We start from the raw sequence: 27,819 nt of genomic DNA on the forward strand, positions 1-27,819 counted from the left end.
CGGGGTTAGAAAGGGATGGGGAAAAAAGCATCTTCTAGCTGGAGCTGTAGGGAAGGGGCTGATACGGAGTTGTGGTGGGGAAGCAGCATCAGTGGAGACCCGGATAGAGGCAGGAAATTGGGGAGGATTTCTGAGGAATGAGAAGTTGTCTAAACTGTCTAAAGCTTAAGGGCAGGGGGCTGGTCCAGGAGCCCCGGCCGTCAGCTGGCCCTTCCAGCTTCTGGTCCTCTCTGAGCCTTCATCCCCGGGGATGCTGTCAGCCAGAGCGAGGCAAGGTCCAGCCTCCGTGATCCCCTTCTCTCGGGATTGGCTGCCTAGGCTCGGAACGCATCCAATCCCTGGCGTTCCCCGCCCGAGGCAGAGGCAGGCGCCTGCGCCCTTCCCTCTTCCGGTCCGGTTGGACTTCAACTCCCAGAGGCGCCCTGAGAGGAAGGAGAAGGGGGGAGGAGAAGGGGGAGGAGTCGGCGGAAGCCGCCCCCAGTTCCGCTCCGCTGGACTCTTCAGGGAGCAGGGAGTGCAGGTGTGCTCCGCGTGCGGCTCGAGGTCCCCTGCCAGGTGCGCGCCCACCCCGCCGGAGACCTCCCTTCCTGTCGGCCCAGGGCGCTGTGGCGCCCCGAGACCCCCTCCATTCACCCACCTCTGTGCCCTCTAGCTCTCCCCGGGAAGGGGCAGCGGGCGGGCTTTCTCCTCCCGCCCACCGCCTCTAATTCCCGGGCTCCGAGCCCCGACCCTCCTCCTGTTGCAGGTGCTGCAGCTACCAGGCGCTCTCCGGTGGCCTCTGCCATGTCTCCTCCGCCCCCCGACGTCGACACCGACGACTGCCTCCCAAGCTACAACTACCTCTTCTGCCCAGACATCCTGCGGTGAGCCTCCTAACAGTGCCCACCCCGAGCAGGGCGGCCGTCCCAGAGAAGCGGATCGTCCTCCCTAAGGCTCCGAAAGAACCATCGACCAATCCAAGTGCAGATGGAAGCACGCAATTTTCCTTTTATTTTTTTACTGTTTATTTCTTTTGGCCTGTCTCTTCATAACAACACTAATTTCTTACTATTTGAGGGAGAAAATTTGGAACTCAAAAGTTTTTTTAAAGATAAATGTTCAAATTCTCATTGACGTGTAAAATAAAATCACTACAGACAAAAAATGAGAAAGGCTTCTGGCTTGAGGCAGAGGTAGAACTTCATACTCATAGAGACTGCAATTGTGCCTCTGGGGAGGCATATAGAAAAAAATGAATATAACTATGGAAACTAAAAACACCAATTTTTAAAAAAATTTTTTTTGGCTTTTTGCAAGGCTATGGGATTATGTGACTTGCCCAAGATCACATGGCTATATAATTATTAAGTATCTGAGGTTGGATTTTAACTCAGGTCTGCCATGTCTGAGGGCCACCTATCTTACCACTTTGCCACCTAGCTGCACCCCATTTTTATTTGTTTTGTTCTTTTTTTTTTTTTGCAAGGCAATGGATTTAAGTAACTTGCCAAAGGTCACACAGCTAGGTAATGATTAATGTCTAAGGCCAGATTTGACTCCAGGGCTGGTGCTCTATCCACTGCACCACCTAGCTGCCCCCCCCCTTTTATTTTATTGAAAATCTATCATTGAGGGACAATAGAAAGTAGACAATATAGATCTTTAGTATAAAATTTCATCTTTTAATGAAAGAAGGTGATGTGGATAGTGGATAGAATGCTTTCTTGGACAGTGGACATGTCACTTAGCTTTTGGCTCAGTTTCTAATAATAGCACCTATCTTTCAGGGATGCTCTGAGAATCATATGAAATTAATATTTGTAAAGTGTTTACAAACCTTAAACTGCTGTGTAGGTGCTAACTATATAGCACCAGGAAATATCCTTACCATGCCATTTACTAGCAGGCCCTGCCACACTTGAAAGAATCATTGAATCACATACCTAGAGATGGAAGAGATCTCAGAAACTTTTCAGTCCAGCTCTTTTTACAATTAAGAAAACTGATTTACAGATTAGTGAAATGATCTGCTCAGGATTACACAATAATTGTCAAGAGTTGGAGTTTGAACCTAATTTCTTTAACTGTAGAAGCAGTATTTTTTTCTTGTTGCTCCAGGGTGCTATATAGGTACTAACTATATAGCACCAGGAAACATCCTTACCATGCCATTTACTAGCAGGCCCTGCCATACTTGAAAGAATCATTGAATCACATACCTAGAGATGGAAGAGATCCCAGAAACTTTCCAATCCAGCTTTTTTTTTTTTTTTTAGCCTTTTGCAAGACAAATGGGGTTAAGTGGCTTGCCCAAGGCCACACAGCTAGGTCATTATTGTCTGAGACCAGATTTGAACCCAGGTACTCCTGACTCCAAGGCCAGTGCTTTATCCACTACACCACCTAGCTGCCCCAGTCCACCTCTTTTTACAATTAAGAAAACTAATTTTACAGATTAGTGAAATGACCTGCTCAGGGTTACACAATAATTGTCAAGAGTTGGAGTTTGAACCTATTTTCTTTAACTGTAGAAAGCAGTATTTCTTTCTTGTTGTTCCAGCATGCATCAAGTATACAGGGCTGTATATATAATGTTTGTCCTTCATTTTCAAAGAAGACTGCAACATCAGGGAGATGATGCCATGACAAGCACATGAATTAGATTTGGGAGAGAGAGTGCTGTGCTAAGTCACCAGCCTCACTTTCTTCTCTAGAGCCATTTGCATCTAGTGGCTAGATATGAATCAGGATAACTGGAACTGACCCTGTGTGTGAGGCATTCCAGGTTAAGTGACTTATCCAAGGTCACACAGCTAGTAAGGACAGATTCCAACTCCTGTCCTTACTCCAAGGCCAGTGCTGTATCCACTGTACCACCTAAGGACAAACCAAAGTTCAGGGAAATTCATCATCAGAAAGTTGGTCACTTTTGTTTCTTTTAGGATAAGGTAGGTGACTAGAGGGCAGGGATACAGTCTGTATTGGTGGAGAGAGGCTACACCCTAATGAAGTAGATCTTGTGAAGTATTTTTATTATTCAGAAGGCTTAGGGAACATTTAAAATTTTTATTATTTTAGATTTTCATTTTATTTTTATTCAGAATTTAACAATCCCCAGCAAAATGAACATTTCCTTACTATGCGTTGTAGAACAAAAGGAGAGAATGTAAATGAAACTAAAAATTTCCATTATGGAGATTTTGCTTTTTTCTTTTTCCAAATCTTTTTTTTTTAAATTCTGACTCTAACACCAAATAAATGGGCATTTCCATATACATAGTAGAAAAGGAAAAGGAGCTGGTGGATGCTACTGTGGCTCTCTATTAAGTGCAGTTTCCAATTCTTTTTAAATGTATAATAATTCAACATGTATCTTTCAAAGCTATTGTGTCAGAAAAGTCTTTCAGACCTTTTGTGCATTTCTTAATAAGATACTCAATGAACCTTCCTTCCTTGCTTATTTTCTTCCTTTTCCATTCTATAATTATTCTTTTTCCCACCCCCTTTCAACCCCCCTGGAAAAAAAATAAAAAATCCTCTTCTACCAGATTTGCACAGTCACTCATTTTCTTTTTAAGTATATAATAATCACACCATGTAATTTTCATTAACATTTTAAAAGGAATTTTCTTTTCTTTATAGTGAAAAAGTGGCCTTTATCACTGGAGGAGGCTCAGGAATTGGGTTCCGAATTGCAGAAATTTTCATGCGGTATGTCTCTGTTCATTAGTCTCCCACCTCCTCTGTCTTGACAGGACAGACTCATGTTTGGGGGCTGTGTATTATTACTCTTTCTTTTTTTTAATTTTATTTTTAATTCTCATTTTGTACAAATTTCTTTTTACATTAATAAAATATTCTTGTTTAAGAGTAAGCAAAATACCCCTCCCCCCATGAATATAGACTTGCTTGGGCGATAAAGTAAAGGGGAGAGAAAAAAATTAAAATCAAAAAAAGAATAATAGTAATAATTGTAGGTATGGCCAGGTGGCACAATGGATGAAGCAACAGCCCTGGAGCCACGAGCATCCGAGCCCACATCCAGCCCCATAGACCCAACAGTCACCCAGCTGTGTGACATGCAAGCCACCCGATCCCCACTGCCCTGCAAAAACCTAAAAGAAGAAAAAAAAAACCAAAATAAAATAAAATAGTAGTAATAGTAGGGGTGGCTGGGTGGCAGACAGAGCATTGGCCCTTGAGTCAGGAGCACCTGGGTCCAAATCCGGCCTCAGACACCCAAAGATCACCCTGCTATGTGGCCCCAGGCAGGCCACCCAGCCCCATTTGCCCTGCACCCTTCCCCAAATAATAATAATAAAAAATGTGCTTCAGTCTTTGTTCCAACACCAACAACTCTGTCATGGGTGGATCGCATTCTTTATGGTAAGTCCATCGCAAAAGTTACTTCCATATTTTTCCAATGTTGCCATTGCTGATCGCAACTCCCTCCTTTCTTATTTCTCCACTACCATGTACTATATTTTCTCTCTCCTTTCACTCTGACTCTGCTGTAGGGTAGCTGAGTGGTGCAGCATACGGATCCCTGGTCCTGGGGCCAAGAAGCCCTGAGCCCCCATACCACCCCTTAGGCCCAGAATCCACCTGGCCCTATGGTCCTGAACAGTCCTTCCAATCCCAGCCCCTTGCAAGAAGTAAAAAAGAAAATGTGTTATATCTGGCCACTCTCCCCCCCCATGGTCCATCCTCTCCTCCTTCATTCACATCCCTACCCCTTCCCCCTGCTTCCCCCTCCTTCTTACTCCAGATGCCTATACCCCATTGAGTATATATGCTGTTTCCTCTCCTAGCCACCTCTGATGAGAACAAAGGTTCCCTCATTCCCCCTTGCCTCCCCCCTTCCATATCATTGCAATAGCTCATTGTAATAATAAAAAAATCTTATTATATGAAATAACTTGGCCTATTCCCCCTCTCCTTTTTCTTTCTCCCATTACTTTTCCCTTTTTTTTCTATTGACTTCATTTTTACACCATATTTTATCTTCGAATTCAGCTTTCTCCTGTGCTTCAACTATAAAAGCTCCCTCTACCTGCTCTATTAACTGAGAAGGTTCATATGAGTATTATCAGTGTCATTTTTCTATGCAGGAATACATGCAGTCCATCATCATTAAGTCCCTCATATTTCCCCACTCTCCTCCAATCTCCGTGCTTCACCTGAGTCCTGTATCTGAAGATCAAACCTTCTGTTCAGCTCTGGCCATTCCAAAAGGAACATTTGAAAATCCCCTGGTTCATTGAAAGTCCATCTTTTTCCCTGGAAGAGGACATTCAGCCTTGCTGGGTAGTTCATTCTTGGCTGCATTCTAAGCTCTTTTGCCTTCCGGTATATTATATTCCAAGCCCTATGAGCTTCCAGTGTAGTTGCTGCTAAGTCCTATATGATCCTGACTGCAGCTCCATGATATTTGAACTGTGTCCTTCTGGCTGCTTGTAATATTTTCTCTTTGACTTGGGAGTTCTGGAACTTGGCTATAATATTCCTAGGGGTTGGTTTCTTGGGATCTCTTTCTCAGGGGATTGGTGGATTCTCTCCATTTCTATTTTGCCCTCTGCTTCTAGAATATCAGGGCAATTTTCCTGTAGTAATTCTTTGAAAATGATGTCAAGGCTCTTTTCCTGATCATGACTTCCAGGTATTCCAATAATTTTTAAATTATCTTTCCTAAGTCTGTTTTCCATATCAGTTGTTTTTTCAATGAGACATTTCACAGTTTCTTCTAATTTTTCATTTTTTTTGGTTTTGAAGTATTGATTCCTGATTTCTGGTAAATTCATCAATCTCCCTGAATTCCATTCTTTGTCTGAAGGATTTGTTCTCCTCAGAGTTTTCTTATCTCTTTTTCCATCTGGCCAATTTTGCTTTTTAAGGCATTCTTCTCCTCAATAACTTTTTGAACTGTTTTATCCATTTGACCTAAGCTGGTTTTTAGCATGCTATTTTCTTCAGCATTTTTTTGGATTTCTTTGACTAAGCTGCTGACTTCATTTTCATGTTTTTCCTGCATCTCATTTCTTTTCCCAGTTTTTTTTCCAACTCCTTCATTTGATTTTCAAAGTCTTTTTTGAGCTCTGTCATAGCCTGAACCCAGTTTCTGTTTTTCTTGGAGTCTTTAGATGCAGGAGCTTGTGCTCCCTCATCTTCAGACTGAGTATTTTGATCCTTCTTGGGCTCATGAGCAAAATATTTCTCAATGGTCTTCCTCTTATTTCTCTGCTTGCTCATTTTCCCAGCCTGAGCCTGGTTTTGGAGTGCTTCCTGAGCTTTTGGGACACTCCCACAAGGGTCTCAGTGTGTGAGGCTCTGTCCTCCCTCCTGGTCTGTGAATGACCATATGCGCCCCCCTCTGCCACAGGGCTGAGGTGGGGGGGGGGGGCCCTGCTGTTCTATTGGGGGGGCCTAGACTGTGATCAGGATCTGAATGTGGTCAGAGCCCCAGAGTCCTGTTCCAGGGGCAGAGGACAGAGCTCTGCAGTCTCTCTTCACTCCCCTCCCTCAGCTCAATGGGCTCATGCCCTGGATGCCCCTGCTTACTGGTTCCGCCTGCTTCTGTTTCCTGGATCAGGGCTGGGGAAAGACCAAGCTGCTGGCTGTGTGCCCTGAGGGCTGGGTTCCACTTGCTTGCTCTGGCAGAAGTCCCCCGCTGTTCCCCCACTTTGTGCCCGGCGTTCCCCAGGGTGCAGCTCAGGAGACTCCCTTGCTGCTGTGAGCTGCAGCTCCCAGCACCCTGGGGCTGCCTCCGGGAGGCTGAAGTTCTTTCGCTCTGGCGGGCCACCCCTCTGGTGGGCCGCTGCTCCGACCCCGGGGAGCAGAGCCTTTCTGCTCTTTTCCAGGTTACCTTGAGTAGGAGAACTGCCTCAATGGGTCCCTTTGTGGGTTCTGTCTCTCGAAAGTTTAGTTAGAGTCCTTAGTTTCACATTTTATCAGAGAGCACCTAAAACTTGATCCCCTCTTGTCGCCATCTTGGCTCCACCCCATTATTACTCTTTCAAGAAATTATCTAGACCTCTGGAGGGCCTTCCCTCAACCCCCTCAGACTCTGGTCTTCTCCAGCCATCATGCTTCTCAGATCAAGTCAGTTACTAAATCTTGTTAAGTCTAGTCCTACAGTATTTCTCCATTCTGTCTTCTCATTGCCATCAAGCCTTCATTTACTACCTCCTAACAGGACTTCCTGCCCTTTCTTTTCTTCCTTCATGCTAGAATCATCATCTTCATGCACATATCTGATCAATTCTTTAGTAACTTCTAATTGCTTCCCTGGAAAGATTCATAGTAGCTTGGCATTAAGGTTCTTTATAATCTGTTACCATCCTGTCATTCTAGGTTTACCTCTTGCCATTTACTTTTCCTCTATAATTGACTGAGAATTTCCTGTATTCACTTGATGCTTATTACCTCTGTGCCTTTATTCATGTTCTTCCCTGTGCTTGGAATTTCTGCATATTGAGTTTCCCAGCAGTCCTTTTCAGGCCAGCAGAAATGCTTATGCTCCTCCAAGAAGCTTTGCCTGATCTTATTTCCCCATCACACTGTTGGTAAATGACCTTTCTTTTCTTAGGCTTCATGTAGTACATCTTGTTTTATTTGTTTATCATGTATTTTGTTTTATATTCTAGTGCTTTATGTGTGTTATATCTTCCTACTATCTTGTAAACTCTAAGGCTACAAAGTATCTTAGTCATTTTTATCTATTTGCTAGTTTATAACATGATTCTCTCTATATAAAAGGTGCTTCATAAATATAAGATGGGTAGAATGGTCCCTACCTCTCTGGGCCTCTTGGAGAGATCAAATGAATAGTGGAAGGAAAAGGTTAGAAAGCCATAACATGAAGTGCAAATGTTCTCTGAACTGGTATTGTTATGTTGTTGTTTTTCCTCTCTCTCTCTCATTGTCTTGACTTGGGAGTGAAGTGGGTTTAAATAAGGCTAAGCTGTATAAAGCCATCAGCCTTACTCCCTCCTCCATAATCATCGAGTCCAGGGGCAAGAACTGTTGATAGTCTGGCCAAGGAGCACAGGTGGTCAAGGCTGAAGAACATATAGCGTCTCTGTACTGAGAAGTACAGCTTAATGAATTTGGGAAGAAAAGAAAAGAGACTTCTCATTCCTGTGCCTGTTAAGTCCCTCAGACTTCACTACTCTGTGAACTGGAGTGTTGATTCAGTTGATCTATATCTCATATATAGCAAGCATTCCTTAAGCACCTTCTGTGTACAAGATAATGCACATAGTGCTAGGAATACAAAGACAATAAAAACAACTGCTGCCCTAAAGGAGCTTACATTCTAGTGGGAAAGATAACACTTGTAAATAGTTAAGTATGTGTCAGATAATTTGAAGAAGGGGACAGCCTTATCATCTTGGGGATCAGGAAGGATTTCCTAGAGAAGCTTAGAACCATGAGAAGCCTTAAAGGAAATGGAATTCTGAAACCAAGGTGAGGAAGGTCTACATTCCAGGCCTTAAGGATAGCTTCTGCAAAGGCATAAGGAACCAACCTGCTCTCTAGATAGGTTGCAAGTTGAATTGTCTTTATTTCATCTAACTGCTTGCTTTTCTTCTCAGAAGAGGCTCTTTTTCCTAACAACACAGACTGCTTTGAATTATTCTAGCTGGACCCAGTTTCCCCAGCTTCCTACCCCTTCCAAGAAGGATAAGGGGTTTTACTAGCAGACCTATGTGTAGAATTTTATATATGTTGAGTAGTCTGTGGTGGTATTTGTGAGGCCTGGGTCAGGAGTAAAACCTTTTTTCTAAGAGGCCCCAGGAGTGGGATTAGGGTTAAGTAAATTATCCTGCTATTGGTTGTTGGGAGACCCAAAGCATGCAGAAAGGAAAAGAAGTTGAACAAATATTTACTACTACTACTACATCTACTGAGTGAAGAAGAATGGGTGCTGGGGACCTAGAGATGATTATAATTTGGTTCCCTGCCCTCTTGTAATTCACAATGTACTAGGAGTATATGATGCCTGTTTTCAAAACTGGTGCAAAATAGACCATGTCTTTCAGGAGAGAGGCACAGAAGTACTTTCAAAGAAAAAAGTAACAAACAATTTCAGTAAACATTTATTTAGGACTTGTGCAGATTAATGTTAGGTGCTAAAAACAAGGAATTCAGAGAAGAAGTTGAATCTTGTGGGGGGAAGGGAGAAAAGAGAAGAGATCCCTATACCCCCATACATAGTGGTACTTGGCATAATTTTTCAAGCCCCAGTGTGGATAATTTGAAATGAGTTATTCATGTGATATAACAATCAAACACAATTTAATGCTATATTGGATTGTACCAACATAAATAGTGACTGACATAGGCAGAGATAGAAGGCAGAAGGAGGGTTGATAGTCTCACTGTTGTCTTCCATAGTCTGATGTAATATGTAATTTCATGTTCATTTTGTCTAGAGAATCAAACTTGATAATCCCTAAAGTACTGATGGATCTTTACATTCCCTATTCTCCTGACTTTTCATTCTTCCCCCTTATCTTTGCTCACATCCTCTCCCATTGTTGGGATGGACTTCCTAATCCCCCTTTTTAATCCATTACCTGTATAAACCTCTCACTTCCTTCCAGCTGAACTCAGCTGCCCCTTTATCTGATATTTTTCAACCAACAGTGACTCCTTTTTCCTCAGATTTTTGTAGCACTTGACTTGTCATTTTCCTTAAAAATCTATGTGTCTTATCCTTTCATAGGCCTAAAGTCTCTTGAAAATAGGATCTGTTTGGTTTATGTCTTTGTATTCTCTAGTCCCTAGCACAGTGCCTTTCAGAAAGAGGTAGTTAATAATTGTTGAATGAAATTCTGGTGCCCTATTTTTGGAAAGGATATTTATAAGCCAGAGCAGTTCCAGGGCAGGGCAATTAGAATAGTTAGAGGACTTGAAGATAATTTGAAAGGATTAGGGTTAGTTACCCTGAAACAGGGGCAATTCAAGACAACTTTGATCACTTTTTAAATACTATTTGAAGGACTATCATATGGAAGAGGAAGTATTTTAGATGGCATTGGATGGGACAACTTGTGTCATTATGTAGTAAATACAGAGAGGGAAATTTCTTCTCAATATACAAAACTTCTTAGTAGAAAAATGGAATAGGCCCCATTGTGAAGCTGTGAATATCCCATAACTAAAAGACCTTAAGCTGAGACTAAATAAAGACTAAATAACTCCTTATTTATAATAGGTTGATTAGATTCACAGTTACCAAACTCTGTAGCAAACTCATAGTGGTACCCCCAGGATATTTAAAATTTTTAACCTAATTAATACATGAAACTATTAAGTATTTCTCTTACCCTAACAATGTTATGAAAAAATAATCAAGACATCACAGGTACTGAGAAAGTTTGGGAATTTCTGGTATGGAGGTATGATTATTGAACTGGACCAACTAATCTGCCATACCTCTTTCAATTCTAGGATTCTGTGGCTTTCACAGGGAAGTGCAGGCCAAAGTTCAATAAATTTAATAGTTATGAAGATGGTGCTCAATGGTGTAGAGCTCAAAACAATAGTTTCTAGGGATGTATCAAATAGATTGAGTTTGATTTTATAGATGTTTATTAAACACTTAGGTGCAAAGGACTGTGCTAGTGCTAGAATATTTAAAGATGAATGTCAAAGTCTCTGTCTTCAAAGAATTTACTGTCTCTTGGATGATATAAGATATATATAAATTATAAAAGTATAATAAGATGAATGCCCAAGAGAATGTTTTGGGGATATCCTGTATTATTAGCCCAAGGTGACAAAGAATTGGGGTGACATTGTGGGCACAATGTTCAAACCAGGTGTGATACAGATCTCTTAAGATCTAACTCTAAATTGATGATTCTTGTGGAGGATGGAGTAGAGAGGAGTCTGTGTCACAAGAGTGCTCACCATTGTGGTCTGGGAAAGGATGAATCTTTGAACTGACTAGGACAGCCCATGGACCTTTCACTGAGGATTCCAGATGCAAGGAACTAATCCTAATCCAGAACTGTACTTTAGCTACTAGCCCACTTGATGCTTACCCAGGCCCCAGGCCTTTCCCTGCCCTACCCTCTTTGCTAGCGCTAGGGGATGATGTTTTTAATTCAGTAGTTTTCTTTTGTAAGAAACTAATATCTAATATGCCCTTTCAGAGAAGTGATAAAGAAGGGAAGGAATCCCTGTTTATTCTCTTTACTGCTTAGTCTTATCCTTTTGACATCTCCATCCTCTGTCCCTGTACCTGATGTTACTAACTTGAACTGTTTGTATTTTACAGGCATGGCTGCCATGTGGTCATTGCTAGCAGAAGCCAACAAAGAGTGTCTGATGTAAGTGGAATTCCTCTTGACAATTGGAACTTTTCTTTCTTCATACCCTTATTGATTAGTATCTATTTCTCAGGGCCTCACTGTAGATGTAGTATTATGTACTTGGGCTGTGAATTAGCAGGTGCCTCTGGTGGATCAGGGATGAGAGTGTGATGATGGTACTACCTTGCTGCTTTCTCTTTATTGTGGAGTTTCAAAACATTGTGACCCCCAAACTTGCTGATTATCCTTGGGCTCTTCTTTTTCAGATATCCCCTTTAATATTATTAACTCATTTTGAAACTTATGAAACATTTTCATCTTTTTAGCCCTGTCAGGTAGGCTGCCATTTTATAGTTTAAAAAAACTTGGACTGATAGAAGTCAAGTGTCCTGCTTTCATCAACATAGCTAATGAATGTATAAATATGGATTAAAACTCACTTCTCTTGACTCACAATGCATCCTGATACCTACCTTGGTTTTTCTATTGTATTACTGATATACTTTATAGTAGTTGTGGGTATGTGGGGAAATAGAGTCTGTTGAAGTCCTGTGGGTGAAAAAGCACAGAAATTGATTATTTCTTTTTCTTACCCATAGCACTTTCAGCCTGATAAGGGAAAACTTTTTCTCCAAGAGTCCCATATTCTGAGTATCAAACCCATTTTATTGAAAGGGAAAGGGGCAGCTAGGTGGTGTAGTGGATAAAGCAACGGCCCTGGAGTCAGGAGTACCTGGGTTCAAATCCAGTCTCAGACACTTAATAATTACCTAGCTGTGTGGCCTTGGGCAAGCCACTTAACTCTGTTTGCCTAGCAAAAACCTTTAAAAAAAAGGGGGGGACGTTTGATATAACCTTCCTAAGGTTACCAGCAGAGACTCAAGGTATTCTTTCCTAAAATCTCCTAGCTTTTGTTCTTCCATGAATTTCTTCATTGGATGAAGATTCTGGTTTAGAGATATGCATTTCTTAAAATTTGTGATTTAGTCAAGTGTTGTTAGATTACTTATATTTTATTTTTCAGATGAGGAAATAGGTTTAGAGAGGTGGAAAGATTAGTAAGTGGCAGAATCTTGAAATGAAGACACGTCTTTTGGTTCTTGTTCTTTTTGTTATTCGAAGCTCCCTGGGTACTCTTCTGGGTTCTGCTGGTACATTATGGTTTAAGTAGAAATAATAGGCCAGGGCCCAGATATCTTGTGTTGTCTTCTGGTGCAGGCTGCCAAGAAATTGATTACTGCCACGGGTCAGCAGTGTCTTCCCCTGTCTCTGGATGTTCGGCAGCCTCAGAGTATTACTGCTGCAGTTGATAATGCTCTGAAGAAGTTTGGCAAGATTGACATTCTCATCAATGGTGAGTTCCCACAGAAGGAAAACATAGGACCATCCTCAGTGAAATGAACTGAGGAATCACACATCCTTTTTAGTATATGTCTTCATAAGGGTAGGAAAAACTGTATGAAATTTAGGGATAACTGTATTTAGAACTAAAAAGAGGTCTTAGAGATTATCTAGTCTAGCTCCCTCATGGGGGAAACTGAGGTCCAAAGTCACAAAGGTATCAAATAGGAAAGTCAAGATTCTTTCCACTGAATTACCCTACCTTATAGGGTATCCAGTTCAAATTATACCTCTGTCAGAATCCCTTTTAAATCTCCCACCCCATCCTCTGCCCATAATTCATTTAGTCTCTATTTGAAAACTTTCAGTAATAGAAAATCCACAACCTCTCAAGGCAGCCCTTTCCCTTTATACTTTTAATTGTTAAAGAAATTTATTCCCACACAGGCCCTTTAGGGCCAAGTAGAATATATCTAATTTCTGTTTCGTAACCCTTTAAGCCTCCTAGAACATAGTTATCATATTCCCCTTAAGTTCTTATTAGGGCAATTACCCCCATTTTTTCCCTCCCTTCTCCATCTAGAACTGCTCTAGTTGTCATCATGCTTCCTAAAATATGGCAACCAGAACCGTCTGTGATACTTCAAATGTGGTCTGACCATGGGAAAACAAACCAGATTTATCTATCAATTTCCACCTTTCATACACCTTGCCCTCTTATACAACTTTGGATAGCATTTGAAATTCATTCATTTTGAGTTTGTTGGCTACCAGAACACACAATTGCCTAACCAGGGAGTGCCCCCTCCCAATATTTTACTTAGAAAGACGATTATTTGAACCCAAAGATAAAATTTTACAGCATGCTTCCCTCAGTGATAAAAATTTTGAATAGCATAAGGTCTTTTGATAGAAACCAAGTTGATATGACATCTATCTACTAATTACTAATCTTTGGACCTACCAATTAATTGTGCCAGATAATATTTTGCAGATTCTATCTGCTTTTTCCTTTAAAAATCTTTATCTTCAGACCTTTGACACTTTATTTGTTCTCCAGAATCCTTCAGAAATTATCAGCACTAGCCCAGCAATGACAGGTTCTTTCAGGACTCTAATGTGATTTATTTTGAATGGTCTGGTGTTGTGAACATTTGAACATTAAGGGCAACTGGTCAAATCAAGTTAACAAGTAGTTATGAAGTACTGTGATCCAAAGAAAGGCAAGAATAGGCCCTACACTTGAGGAGCTCACAGTCTAGTGGGGAGATAATATGTAAGTACACAGAAGAAGTGTACAAAGTAGATACAAGTGGTCTTAAGCAGAGAAGGCCTAGGTCTTCTATACTTTTTCCTTAGTTATCTCCTGAACCTTATACAACATCTGGGGCCCAACAGAAAAGTTCACCACTGACTCTAGATCAAGGACAGGCTGTGACTGATACTGATACATCAACTGCTTATTTAAACTAGCTTGAAGCATGGAGGACTGAGGCTAAAATTAGGTTCCTTCCATTGGAAGGCAGAATAAAGGTCCATGGGTTGGACTCTGAGGACCTGAAAGTATTTGGGAAAGAGAAGTCCTTATTGGCATGCCAAATGATGCCATGACTGTCAGTGAAGGGGAAAATTGTTAGCAAATTCTCTTAACTAGGTTTTATTTTAACCTGCTGCAGAGTTTTACTTGGGCTTTTGGTCCAATGTCCTGTCTTTCTCCAACCTTTTGAATTCTAAATTTGGGTAGGCGGGGGGTGGGGGTGAGGAAATAGTATGTTAGGGAACTGACCTTTGGTCAGGTAGCATTTTCTTTTTGACACTGATTTCATTGGAGTAAGGAAACTCCCCGTTAGGGCTTCGCAGTAGCTATTCTGTAACTTATCTTAGAGCAAAGGTTCTGGACTTTTTTTGTATATGATGGATCCTTTTAATAGTGTGGTGAAAACTTTTGACTTCTCAAAATGTTTTTAAATGTATAAGATAAAAGGTATAAGATTACAAAGATATAAAAATGTTGATAAAATAAAGATATAATTTTTCCCCCATTCTATTTCACAGACCACCTAAAATCAGCATACAGACCTCTTGAGTGTCCAAATCCTAGTTTAAGAATCCTTCTCTTTGAGAATTAACCTCTAGGCACTGAGAAATGAAGAGATTTGTTCAGAGTCAAATAGCCAGTATGGTGGCAGAGCTGGAACTTGAACTCATTTGGGACTCTTGAGGCCAGTCTTCTCTCCCCAGCACCATGTACTCTCAGTATTTTTAAGTACATGATTTATATTCTTAATATGTGCTTACTGAGTTGACTACCTAAGGTCATATTCTTACTTTGTTCAAAGATGTAAAAAGGATCTTATAAGTGACTTTATTCCCAAAGAAGTAATTTATTAATTCAATAATAATAATTCAATAAAAGTTTCAACAGTGATCTTTCCTATTTCAGTTTCTTTTTTACATTGCATTGGCTTCATCCAGAGATGAAAATTCTTCCTGGTCCCTGGATCTGAATCTGCAGGTCTATTTTCTATGGGACTAAAAGCTGTAGGACTGTACCCAGTGCAAATAAGATATACAAATGCCAGTATTGATAATTTCCCTTTTGAGAGAGAGAGAGAGAGAGAGAGAGAGAAGAGAGAGAGAGAGAGAGAGGAAGTATATGTCTGTGTGTGTCTGTGTGTGTATACATGCTATCTGAGTGACAGAAAATTCATTTAATCTGAGAATCAGTTTCCTCCTCTATAAAATCTAAAAATTACAGGATTAGATTACCTCTAAAGTCTCACTCTGAATTCTATTACTTTATAACTTTTTGTAAATAAATTTGAATAAATATATGCTGTACATAGTATATTTAGTCAACAAAGTATATTTAGTCAACAAAGCATTTTTGCTATATGCCGATACCTTCTGACTCCAAATGAATGCTCTTTCCATTGAATCTCACTTATCTCAAAACGGGCCTAAAGAGACTGTTAGACCAGATGACACCTGAATGATCCTAATGGGCAACAGTGAAAATAAGAGCATTTCTCTGTCTTCATGGACCACCTTGGACTTTCTGGGGAAACTGACTTTTGTCTTCATCCATAGATTGGCATTCATATTGTTCTAGTAGGTTGAGGAGTTGGTTTTTATTCCTGTCTTCTTTCTTTAAAGGACTTGCAATAAAATGTTGACAAAGAATTGCAATAAAAGTTGAACTGTGATAGCAAAAGTTAAAAAAAATATAAAACAGGAATGAAAGACCAGGACCTTGGGGGAGATATTGATTGATCACTTGAAGCTGGCAGGTTTAGGGATATGTTCATTGAGGGAGCCCATACCTAAGTTGGGCTTTAAAAATCTAGAAAGACTTTAATCCAGAGGGATAGAGGGAATGTAGATATGGTTAGTATGAAGGTCTAGAGCTGGTAGATGGAATGTCCTGTATGAGAAATAGAGAAAAGGCTACTATGGCTGAATTGTAGAGTGTGGGAAAGGGAAGAATATATAATGAGACTGGACAGATAGCTTTCAGTCAGGTTATGAAGGACTTTAAAAGCCAAATATTTTCTTCATAGATCTGGATGGGGAACAATTTTCTCATGCCTCTAGTCTACACCTTGCTCCTGTCAATGGGCACTTGCAATGATAATAATGACTCATTTCTCTAATTCTTTGAGGATAATTTTTCACTGTTAGTAACATTAGCTCACATTGCATTATCAAGTTAAGATTTACAAAGCACTTTCCTCAAAACAACTTTTTTTTAAAGAAAGATTTTATTTAATTTGAGTTTTACAATTTTTCTCCCATTCTTGCTTCCTTCCCTCTACCCCCACAGAAGGCATTCTGTTAGTCTTTACATTGTTTCCATGGTATACATTGATCTCAGTTGAATGTGATGACAGAGAAATCATATCCTTAAGGAAGACAAATAAAGTATGAGATAGTAAAATTACATAATAAGATAACTTTTTTTCTAATTTGAAGGTCTTTAGTCTTTGTTCAAAGTCCCTAATTCTTTCTCTGGATTCAGATGGTATTCTCCATTGCAGATAGCCCAAAATTGTCCCTGGTTGTTGCACAGATGGAATGAGCAAGTCCATCAAGGTTGATCATCATCCCCATATTGTTGTTAGGGTGTACGGTGTTTTTCTGGTTCTGCTCATCTCGCTCAGCATCAGTTCATGCAAATCTCTCCAGGCTTCCCTGAATTCCCATCCCTCCTGGTGTCTAATAGAACAATAGTGTTCCATGACATACACATACCACAGTTTGTTAAGCCATTCTCCAATTGAAGGACATTTATTTAATTTCCAATTCTTTGCCACCACAAACAGAGCTGCTATAAATATTTTTGTACAAGTGATGTTTTTAACCCTTTTTCATAATCTCTTCAGGGTATAGACCCAGTAGTAGTATTGCTGGATCAAAGGGTATGCATATTTTTGTTGCCCATTGGACATAATTCCAAATTGCTCTCCAGAAAAGTTGGAGGGGTTCACAGCTCCACCAACAATGTATTAGTATCCCAGATTTCCTGCATCCCTTCCAACATTGATCATTGTCCTTTCTGGTCATATTGGCCAGTCTGAGAGGTGTGAGATGGTATCTCAGAGATGCTTTAATTTGCATTTCTCTAATAAGTAATGATTTGGAGCAATTTTTCATATGACTATGGATTGCTTAGATTTCCTCAGCTGTATATTGCCTTTGCATATCCTTTGACTATCTGTCAATTGGGGAATGGCTTGTTTTTTTTGAAAATTTGACTCAATTCTCTGCATATTTTAGAAATGAGTCCTTTGTCAGAAATATTAGTTGCAAAAATTGTTTCCCAATTTACTACATTTCTTTTGATCTTGGTTACAGTGGTTTTGTCTGTGCAAAAGCTTTTAAATTTAATGTAATAAAAATTATCTAGTTTGTTTTTAATGATGTTCTCCATCTCTTCTTTGGTCATAAACTGCTTACCTTTCCATAGATCTGATAGGTAAACTATTCCTTGATCTTCTGGTTTGCTTATAATATTGTTTTTATGTCTAAATCTTGTATCCATTTGGATCTTATCTTGGTATAGGGTGTGAGATGTTGGTCTAATCTAAGTTTCTTCCATACTAACTTCCAATTTTCCCAACAGTTTTTATCTAAGAGAGAGTTTTAGCTGGACTCTTTGGGTTTATCAAACAGCAGATTATTATAATCATTTCCTGCTATTGCACTGTCTTTTCCACTGATCCACCACTCTATTTCTTAGCCAATACCAGACAATTTTGGTGACTGATACTTTATAATATAATTTTAGATCTGGTAAGGCTAAGCCACCTTCTTTTGTACTTTTTTCATTGAATCCCTGGAACTCAAAACAACTTTTTAAGGTAGATAACATAAATATCATTCTCCCATTTTATAGCTGAGAATAATGAGTCCCAGAATGGTTAAGTAACTTGCTCAAAGTTGTTAGAGCAGAACTGAACCCAGGTCTTTCTTCTGATTCCAAGTCCAATATTCTTTCCACTTTACCAGACTCCTTGACCCTAGCCTTTTTTATTTTTGCAGATGTCTTCTAGTCTTTGTCTCTGAAGAGTGAAAATACCTAATCATTTCAGTTTGTTGTCATATAGAGGTTTCAATTGTCCATCTATGATTTTTCTCCAGTTGTAGTTTGACTTTCTTAAGATGTAGAGACTAAGTGAAGTTAAGTCAACTAACAGTTATTAAGTGTCTTTTATATGCCACTACTGAGTTAGTCTTTGGGAATACAAAGAAAGGCAAAAAAATAAACCATGACCTTAAGGAAATCATAGTTTAATGGGGGAGGAAATATATATATATATGATTATTTATTTATCTCCTCCTCTCTCTAATTGATTAAATCTATCTATCCAGAGTGTTCCAAAGGCTCAGTAACTGCTATAAGACTTCTCTCTGGCTCTAGGATAGATTGGAGATCTCAGAGGGAAGCACAAAGATTAAAGGGGACTGGGATTTCTTGCATAAGATGAGTTCTTTCATAAGGTGAGACTAGAGGAAAGCCAAGAGGAAGAGATGAAGAGGGTTGGAATTCCAGGCATGGGGGACAGACAGTAAAAACACTTTGGGTTGGGAGTTGAGTGTCTTGTTTAAGGAAGAACCAGGAAACTAGTGTCACTGGATTGATTGCCAGACTAAGTTGTAAGAAGAATGTATGATGGCCAGGGGAGGTTGAAAAGGACATTAAAAACCAAATAAAGGACTTTATATTTAATCCTGGAGATAATAGGGAGCATTGGAATTCATTAAATGGGGAAGTGATATTGCCTGACTTGAGTTTAAGAAAGAGCATTTTGACTGCCAAGTGAAGGATGAGCTGGAGTAGGGAGAGCCTAGGTGTGATGTGATAGGGGACTGTATTGCTACACTGTTGGGGGTTGGTGGTATTCAGGATATTTAACTAAGATAGAAACTGTGGGACTTGGCAACTTGATTGGATAGGGAGGGGGCCAGTGAGAGCAAGTAAAGAGTTGAGGAAGATACCTAGATTGTGAACCTGGGTGACTGGAAGAATGATGATGCCTTTAACAGTATCAAAGAAGTCAACAAGTTTTTTGGGGGAAAGAGAAACAAATACTGTTTTGTATGTGTTGTGTTTAAGATGCCTCACCAGACAACTTGAAAGGTAGAGTATTCTGGATGTTTGCTTTCCCAGAGTAGCCATTTAGGAGGTTCCTTGTATTTTCACTCTCCCTCCGCCTTGCTTTTCTCCTTTAGGTGCAGCAGGTAATTTTTTGTGTGCTGCCAGCAACATGTCCTTCAATGCATACAAAACTGTAATTGATATTGATACAGTTGGCACCTTCAATGTCAGCAAAGTCGTGTTTGAGAAGTACTTCCGGGTACGTGTTTGCCTATCTTTGACTACAGTCCCTGGGGTTTTTCTGGCTTTTACTGTCACTTTCTTTCCCCTCTCTCTTTCAGGACCATGGTGGTGTGATCATTAACATCACTGCTACCCTGGACTACAGAGGGCAGGCGCTCCAGGTGCATGCTGGCACTGCCAAGGCAGCTGTGGGTATGGCCAGATCCGTAGCAGGTTTTTCCCTCCCTCTCTTCTCACATTGTCTGACTCTCCACTTCTGAAAACCAGGGTAATAACAACAGGGTGTGCTAAAAGTATGATTGCAGTTTTAAGCTAAATGCCCTAAAGTTTAAAACTTCTGGGACACTGTCTATAGTGCTTTAAAATGTTCAAAGTATGTATAATATATGATATCCTTTGATCTTCATAGCAGTGGTATGAAATATGCAAGTATTATCCCCATTTTACAAATGAAGAAACTGAGGATCAGGGAGGTTAAGTGACTTGTCTATAATCCCACAGCTAATTAGTGTCAGAGGTGGGATTTGAACCCATGTTTTCCTGACTTCAATCCCAAATCTTATCTACTTATAAGGTTTCCTCTAAAAGAAAAGATTGCTTCTTCAGTCAGCATCCCGAAGAACTTGGCAGACCTGACCCCCTTCAACCAAGCTTGACTCTTTTTCTTCTTTATACTATTTATCCTATTGCCCTGGGTGAGAGCTACACAGATCTTTTCTAAAAGGCAGTGCTGACTTTTGTCTTGTGTTTCCCCTTGCTATGTTATTGCCCCTTCTCCCCTTCCTTACCTATTCCCTGAGCTCCTTGACTTGTGTGTGAATCTTTTTTTCATGTCTATATCTTTATCCCTTTGCAGATGCAATGACAAGACACTTGGCTGTAGAGTGGGGTCATAACAACATTCGAGTTAATAGCCTGGCTCCAGGCCCAATTAGTGGCACTGAAGGAATGAATCGCCTTGGTAAGGCAAGGGCCATGGGAACAGCATCTCCACTTTTATTGACTCTCCTGCTACCTATGACTTCATCCACACTAGCAAAAACATTAGGAAACCAGAGATCTGACTTCAAGTCCTGACTGCTACTTCCTCAACCTGAGACTATTTTTGTCACTAACCTTTAAATAAAATTTAACATTTTCCCTGGTTATGAATTATTAAAAACTATCATTCTGCAAAGAGGAACCATAGGTTTCACCAAACTGGCAAAGGGGACCATAATTTAAAAAAACTTTAGAATCCCTGATCTTAGTGGTACATTCTTTCATTTTCTTGGAAATTTTCAATTGGCAAATTACTATTGTCCACAGTGCTTTAATATCTGCAGGTCCTCTTCCAGGTGAGTATTGTCTTTATTCTAACCTTTGAATATAATGAATTTATTTGAATATATTCAACTAAAATATTTGAGTATATTTCAGTAAATATCCATTCTTGTTGGTGTGAATGCTAACTCTGATGGAGTAAGTAACCATTTTTCTATAACTCATTCTGTGTGATATTTGATTTTTGGCCATGTCTTTCCAGACAATTTACCAAACATGCCGGAGGCTTATGTCTAGTTCTTTTAACGTTTCATGAATACCAGGGCAGCATATGACTGTTCTCCTTTATTCTTGCTACATGGCTTACCTGCCTTCTGTTTTAGTCATAAGTGTTCTTGAAAGTGTGTTTTTAATGTTATCTCTTCCATGTAAGTCATCTAGAAAATTCCTGATGTCTGGTTTCTTTTAGGGTTAACTCTGTTTTGATTCAATCACATTATTTTTCATTCCTTAATATTTAGCATCTGTCCTAGACATGATTCAATATGGAACTGTTGGCAATGTGTAAAATTTTGCCTTTGTATTTTTTTTCTTTTTCTCCACTCTTGCATATTCTTCAGCCTCAATAGTGACCATGTGACTTTGACACCCCAATTCTTTTTCCCATTTTTCTTTTCAGGTAGCCATAATCCCAACATGGAAAGAAGTATTTTAGCAAGCCCTCTCCAGCGAATGGGGAACAAGACCGAGATTGCCCATGGTGCACTGTACTTGGCCAGCCCCTTAGCATCCTATGTGACAGGCACAATTCTGGTGGTGGATGGTGGACACTGGATGACTTCTGCCAATGATTACATGAAGTTGATTAGGAATAAAAGTTTCCCTTCCAAACTCTAGGTGATGTTCACCTCTGCCCTACTCCTTCCCCTCTTCTCCAGGACCTCCTTTTAGCCATCTATCCATCTCCTTGGTAGAAGAGGGTAATGTTGGTTTCTAGCAGATTGTTGTTGTTTAGAGTGGATGAAGCTGCTTTGGGTCTGAGAGAGAAGATCTGGTGAGACAGAGTAATAGTTAAAAGAGCTCTGAGAATGTCATGAGATTTGGGTTCTAGTCTCAGATGGATGACCTTGGACAAGTCAATTGCCTTCTCAGTTGCCTCCACTCTAAGAAGAGAAAGTCAGATTAGACTATGTCTAAAGGTCCCTTCCAATGCTGACATTCTCTGGATCTATTTCTAAGATGCCTTTTATCCCTAAATTGTTTTACTAAAAGTCACCCAGTTCACTTAATGGTGTTTATAAGATCTAAGATCTTCTTCATAAGTCACAATGTTGGGGACAGCTAGGTGGCACAGTGGATAGTGCACTGATCCTGGAGTCAGGAATACCCAAGTTCAAATCTGGCCTGTAGACACTTCATAATTACTTAACTGTTTGACCTTGGGCAAGTCACTTAACTCCATTGCCATGCCAAAAACAAAACAGTGGGGTGTGTGTGTGTGTGTGTGTGTGTGTGATGTGTGATGTGTTTGGTGGAAGAGATTATGGAAAGGGAATTTGATAAACTGGTAGGAAACTAGTAGGGGAGAAGCCAATAATAATAAATAATAATAATAACATACAGTCATACAATACTTTCTGGCTCATAAGTTACTTTGAATGTGATAATTTAGGTAGAGAAAGCTGAAGTCTATAAGTAGAATATTTTGCCCAAGATCATTTGCCTAGTGATTAGAGCCCAGAATTTAAACCTAGCTCTCTTTTCCTCAAGTATAACCTGCTTTCTACTATTCCACAACTTGTTCCCTTCCTGTTTGAGCTGGCAAGTTTACTTGTATGATGCAATCAAAAATATGGGGTAACATTTCTTAGTCTGTAGAGTCTTCTTCATAACACTCATAGGTTAGGAATCACTGGTTTTCTCTGTTCAACTTTAGATTCAAGTTGATCAATACTTGAGAAGAGTGAGTTGCTGCTACAGTTGAATTTCATAAAGGATGGCTCTTTCTTTAGTCATTTTTATGGCTGCTTATTAATCATTATAGCTTAAATATCTAGAGTCCATTTTTCTTTCCTAAAGTTTGTCCTCTTGATTTTTTCAGAAGAGTGATTGCACTCACCACAAATAAACATTGAGTTAATATATAACAATATAATTCTGCATATATTTAATATCATTGCAAGTTATAGTTATTAAACTTATATCAACATTTTATCAATAGAATGTTATAATTATATTATTAATATAACATTCTTGATCTGTTCAAGATATGTCAGCTAACAAAAATAGAGGATTATTGTAGTAGCAACTCATATTTATATAGGGCTTTAAAGTTTGCAAAGAACTTTCTGAATCTTCTCTCACTTGAGCTTCAACTCTGTGAGATATGTTCTACAACAGAGATGTCAGACTTGTTGGGCCACAGAGCTCCCCAACTCAGCCAGAACCAGTTAACAGTGTAATTAGAATTGTTTAACAAAACAAAAATATAATACAAGATAAGTAATGGTAAGTTGTGATTTTCTAAGTTAGTATGCAGCAACAGGGGTCAGGATCCATTTCTCTTCTGAGTCTGATACCACTTTGTTTAGTTATTATATTATTTATTATCATCTTTTTACAGGGGAGGAAATTGAGACCTAGAGAGGTAAAGGGACTTATCCTTAATCACCTAGATAGGAAATACCTGATGGGGGGGGAAGGGTTTTGTTTTGTTTGGTTAGTTCTAAAATTATTATATACCCCCAAAAAAAGAACAGTTGCATAATCAAAGTAGAGCAGAAACAGAAGATTATCTACTTAAACATGCATGGCTATTAAAGTATAGCTTCCTTTTTTCTTTTTTTTTTTTTAAAGTCTATCATACCTTCAACATGTTACTTTCAAATAAATCCGGCTTGTCCCTTTCCTTTTGAACTTCATTTCTCTTCAATGTATTTTAAAACATCCTTCAATGAACCCTTTTCCATTTCTTTTTTTTTTTGCAATCTTATCACTAGCTTTCCCCTTGAATTTATTCCCCCCAAATAAAAAGTAAGACACAGCCCTTGGAACAAGCATGTATTATAGTCAAGCAAAAACAAATCTGCTTATGTATATCACCTTCAGCACTTTCAGTCTTTCACTAATAGCATGATTTGAACCTAGTTCTTGCTGACCCTTAAGTTCAACACCACCTATTCTACATGCTACCTCTTCAATCAAATTGCATATTGCATAACTCTGTCCCAGTTTTACAGGGATATCAGTTTCCCCACTTTAAAAGAGTGAGGACTGAGACATCAGATCTGTCATTGATTTGCTAAGTGATTAAGTACTGCCCCCATCTGGGCTTATCTCCTTTATCTGTTTGGGATTAGATCTAGAGCTTGAAAGGGTTGCTGAGCTACCTGCACAAAAAAAAAAGCCTTTGAACTGCTTCCCTAGGTACTTAGGCTGGACCTATGAGCTCTACTAAACTTGTACCTGAGTAGTCAGATTAAGGGTCTTAACAGGGTACTCCTAAGCCTTCAGTTGCAGTTCTTACCTTATGACCCACTTTAATATCAGGGTCAAAGATGAGGTTTTTGAGAGCAACCTTGCCCTCTTTCTCCTAGAAGTATGTTTAAAATCATCACCAGGGATTGAGTGTGCATCTATGTGTATTGATGGGGGAGATGATAGGAATTCCTTTGTCTTATTCTTATGTGATTTAGTGCCATGACTGAAATGCCCACTAGATCACTTCCCTCAGTAGGCAAGGGATACCCCACTATGACAGCCCCAGGTTTCTGGGTTGAGAAAGGACTATTTTTGCTTCAGCTCTCCATATTCTCTAGCTGTCAATGCTGAGGTTCCCTACTGTTCTACCCTCTATCCTAGCCATCTCTGCCAGCTCTACCTGTCCAAACTTAGTCTCTCTGGAACCTCAGTCCAGTAAAATATGCAAAAAATTGATGGGCAGTTTCTTTTTAATATTTCCCAAATCTAGTTGATACTCAATTTCTTTCTCCATAGGCCTTTGTTGCACAATGTAATGCTGACATCTGTTAATATTTCTTACAGGTAGCTACCCTGCTGAGATATATGGAAGAAGATTGCTAATTCAGACCTATTCTTTGATCCAGTGCTTCAGCTTTCTCCTGAAAGTCATTTTTGTTCCCCTCTCCCCTTGATTTCTTTTTGGCATGCCAAGCTATTTTGAGTCAAATTTGTAGGGTGCTAAATTTGACAAACCAATTTCCTGGCCCTTTCTCTCATGGGGTTTTTCTGGCAGAAAAGCTGGTGAACCTACAAACATCCCGCTCCTTTCTTGTGGCCCCATTGCTGATGCTACTAGGCAGGTTATGGAAGCCAATTTGTTGAACTCTGGTAAGATAATCTTTTATTAGGGTATAGGACTGGATTGGGTTAAAATAAAAACTATAAGATACTGACCACATGAAGCTTGTCATTCACTAGCTCATCCTTTCCAAAAAGACACTCAGATAGGAACTATATTAATTTTATATTTTATATGCCCCTGGAACAAAGGGCTCTTTTTGGAAATATGTTAGCTTTCTCTCCCAACCTTGAGTGCCAACTTAACTCTGCTAGGAACATTTTTCAAAACTTGCTTAGTGAGAAGAACCTCATTTTAACCTGAGTCATTTTTTGCTCACACTCTCAGGACAAATAGGACGTCAGGCCAAAGTAACCAGAACTGCAAGTTCCTTCCATAACTTAGACTCCCCTATTCCAAAGACCTAAGGTCAACTCTTCAATTTGCTTCCTAGTCCAAAAAGTTGATCTTCAGGTTTTTCTCTACTGCCTGATGAGATTCTCTACCCTTTAGGAAGGTCCAAATCCTTTTTCTGTCCAAACTTTGGAGAATTGCTTCAACTGTTCCCTTTGCTTAGTGTCATCTTGAGCTTTTTATTTGGAGAAGGAAAGTACAATAGAAAAGAATGAAGTATGACTGGATCTACTCTGACCTCCCAGACTCACTTGGAGCCCTTTCCCACCATTCATACACTACCAACTGAGAATTGCTTATGGCCAAGTGAGACTTAGTGATGTTTTTATAAGGGCTGGAAGAAAATGACATCTCTTATTGGGCAGAATCCACCCCTTCCTTGGGCATGCTTATAGAAGATTTGCAGAGATATTCCTCCTGAGTTGAACATAGATTTTGCAAGGGTTTATTTACATGTTCTTGGTAATTGGGAGATGCCAGTAGCAGATAGTTTGCTTTGACTCAAAGCTAATTAGGGCTGGGTGTGGGGAATGGGATAGTGAGTTCATTAATTCCCTGTGATGTTGACTGCTTCAAACATAATAGGAACAATCTTTCAAATAGAATTTATTATTCTGGGGCTAGATACCTGGACCCATACTTTCTGATTCTTCCAGCTTGCCAGTGCTTGCTATTTTCCTGCATATTAACACCTCTACCATTATCTAGTCAAGGATCAGGGAAATAGCCCCTTGATTTAATTACTTGCAAGTAGTTTAATATTGAAACTATTGACTACAATGGCATTTTGCAGAAACTTTGAAAGTTTTTTAACCATACAGTCCTATATGAAAAACTTACAAAGAGGGAAATGAATTTATACTATTCATTTAAATGAAGCTACTCGTATAGTGGGGTGGGGATAGTTACAGATCCCCTTTACCCTCTGGATTATTAGCCTGTTCTACCATCCTCATTTTTCTCTTCCTGTTTTCTACTCTCATACCCACTATCCCCAGAACCATTGGGGGTAGCCAGTGCTAGCAGCTGCAAGCAGGGTAATGGTTTCATCTATTGTGTATCATTAATCTTTGCTAAATTAACCCATATTTTACCTAGAAAATTATTTTTCAGAGATTGTTTTCCCTTTCCAAGTATAGGACATTCTGTTAGTGGAAAGTACATCTTCTCTTTATGGTGCAAGACTGAATTATGAAATCTCCCTGGGATTTGATGTTATGTTTAGGAAAGATTAAAAATGCTGGATAAGGAATATATATAAATAATTGAAAATGCTGTTCTTCCTCTTTGTATCCTGATTATAGATGGAGAGGGAAATTTACAAAGACCTTGAAACTTAATCTTTTATTTGTTTAACCTGCAAAAAATAAAATTTTGTTCTTGAAGTTATTTAATGAAAAAAAAAATTATCCTCTATCTTTTGTTCATCATTTTAGACTTCCTTTTCATAAGCTCCCTCCCTTCTCTCTCTCCCTCCTTCCCCTCATTCCCTCCAAATCTCAATTCTGGTTTTCACCTGTTTTAATTTCTGCTTACAAGTTTACTTTGCCTAATAGCCAAAACAGGTAGTCTGTAACTACAAATGAAATTAGTCAAAGCCAAAGCATTAATTTGAGGACACAAATGGAAATCCAGTGGAATGACTCAGGTTCAAGGGGGGAGACAATTCAGTGCATTGCAAATATTCCAGTCACAGAACCCTCTCTGCTTTAACATATTTTTGTTGAACTAAGTAAGGGACACATCAGTATGTGACTGCCCCTGGGCTCTCCTGGTGCTTTGGCATCTTTATCAACTATTCCCATCTGTTCCGTACACTAAAGATTTCTGCTGGTGACCTCTAACTACCTGGACCAGTCTAACCTGCATTTCTATCACCAGCAACAAAATGCTTTTGTAGTAACACCAACTTCCTGCAGGACTCAAAAGCAATTGATCATTGCTATAAAAGCTCTTATTATGCTTTCTTGTTCTGGACTTTCCTGATAATCTTCCCCTACTTTCTTGGCACCCCTCTGCTAAAATTATATCCTTTGGTCCCCTGGTCAAAGCCCCCTCACCAATTTAAGCACTCATTTCTCCCTAAGGGGAGAATTTGGCAATTTTATAATCAGATTCCAAATGAGTAAACAAAATTTTATCAATAGAGGATATGAGTCTTTTGAGGAATGTAACAACTTCTCTTTTGTGATTCTTTCACCTATGAAATAGATTAAAGAATAACATCCTATCCCTCAAGGGAAACTGAAAAGTTTGGCAAGTCATTCATTCATGGGCCTAAAATGTAACAGCTACACCTAGAGTACAAGTAAGATGTGATGCTTAAAAGTTCCTGTCCTTTTGTCAGTGTGTGTATATGT

The 27,819-nt window shown here is 39.5% G+C and overlaps 1 protein-coding gene and 1 long non-coding RNA gene across 2 annotated transcripts in view; one reads left to right on the forward strand and one right to left on the reverse strand.

Annotated features, from left to right (window-relative positions):
• The first annotated feature begins 463 nt into the window (after positions 1-463).
• On the forward strand, positions 464-27,633 carry DECR2 (2,4-dienoyl-CoA reductase 2). The gene is made up of 10 exons (XM_074197046.1): positions 464-555; positions 746-863; positions 3,622-3,690; positions 11,267-11,318; positions 12,519-12,654; positions 19,374-19,498; positions 19,581-19,674; positions 20,339-20,443; positions 21,425-21,642; positions 24,790-27,633. Exons 2-9 carry the CDS (start codon positions 784-786, stop codon positions 21,640-21,642), a joined length of 879 nt encoding a protein of 292 aa, XP_074053147.1. The 5' UTR covers positions 464-555; positions 746-783; the 3' UTR covers positions 24,790-27,633.
• The window catches only part of LOC141495567 (uncharacterized), a 58,034-nt gene continuing 51,234 nt past the window's right edge, over positions 21,020-27,819 (reverse strand). The window contains exon 4 of the long non-coding RNA XR_012470810.1: positions 21,020-21,908. This is a non-coding gene — a long non-coding RNA (uncharacterized LOC141495567). The remainder of the gene's footprint in view (positions 21,909-27,819) is intronic.

The sequence above is a fragment of the Macrotis lagotis genome, chromosome 8 (genome assembly GCF_037893015.1).
Source record: "Macrotis lagotis isolate mMagLag1 chromosome 8, bilby.v1.9.chrom.fasta, whole genome shotgun sequence".
In the NCBI taxonomy this organism is placed as follows: domain Eukaryota; kingdom Metazoa; phylum Chordata; class Mammalia; order Peramelemorphia; family Peramelidae; genus Macrotis; species Macrotis lagotis.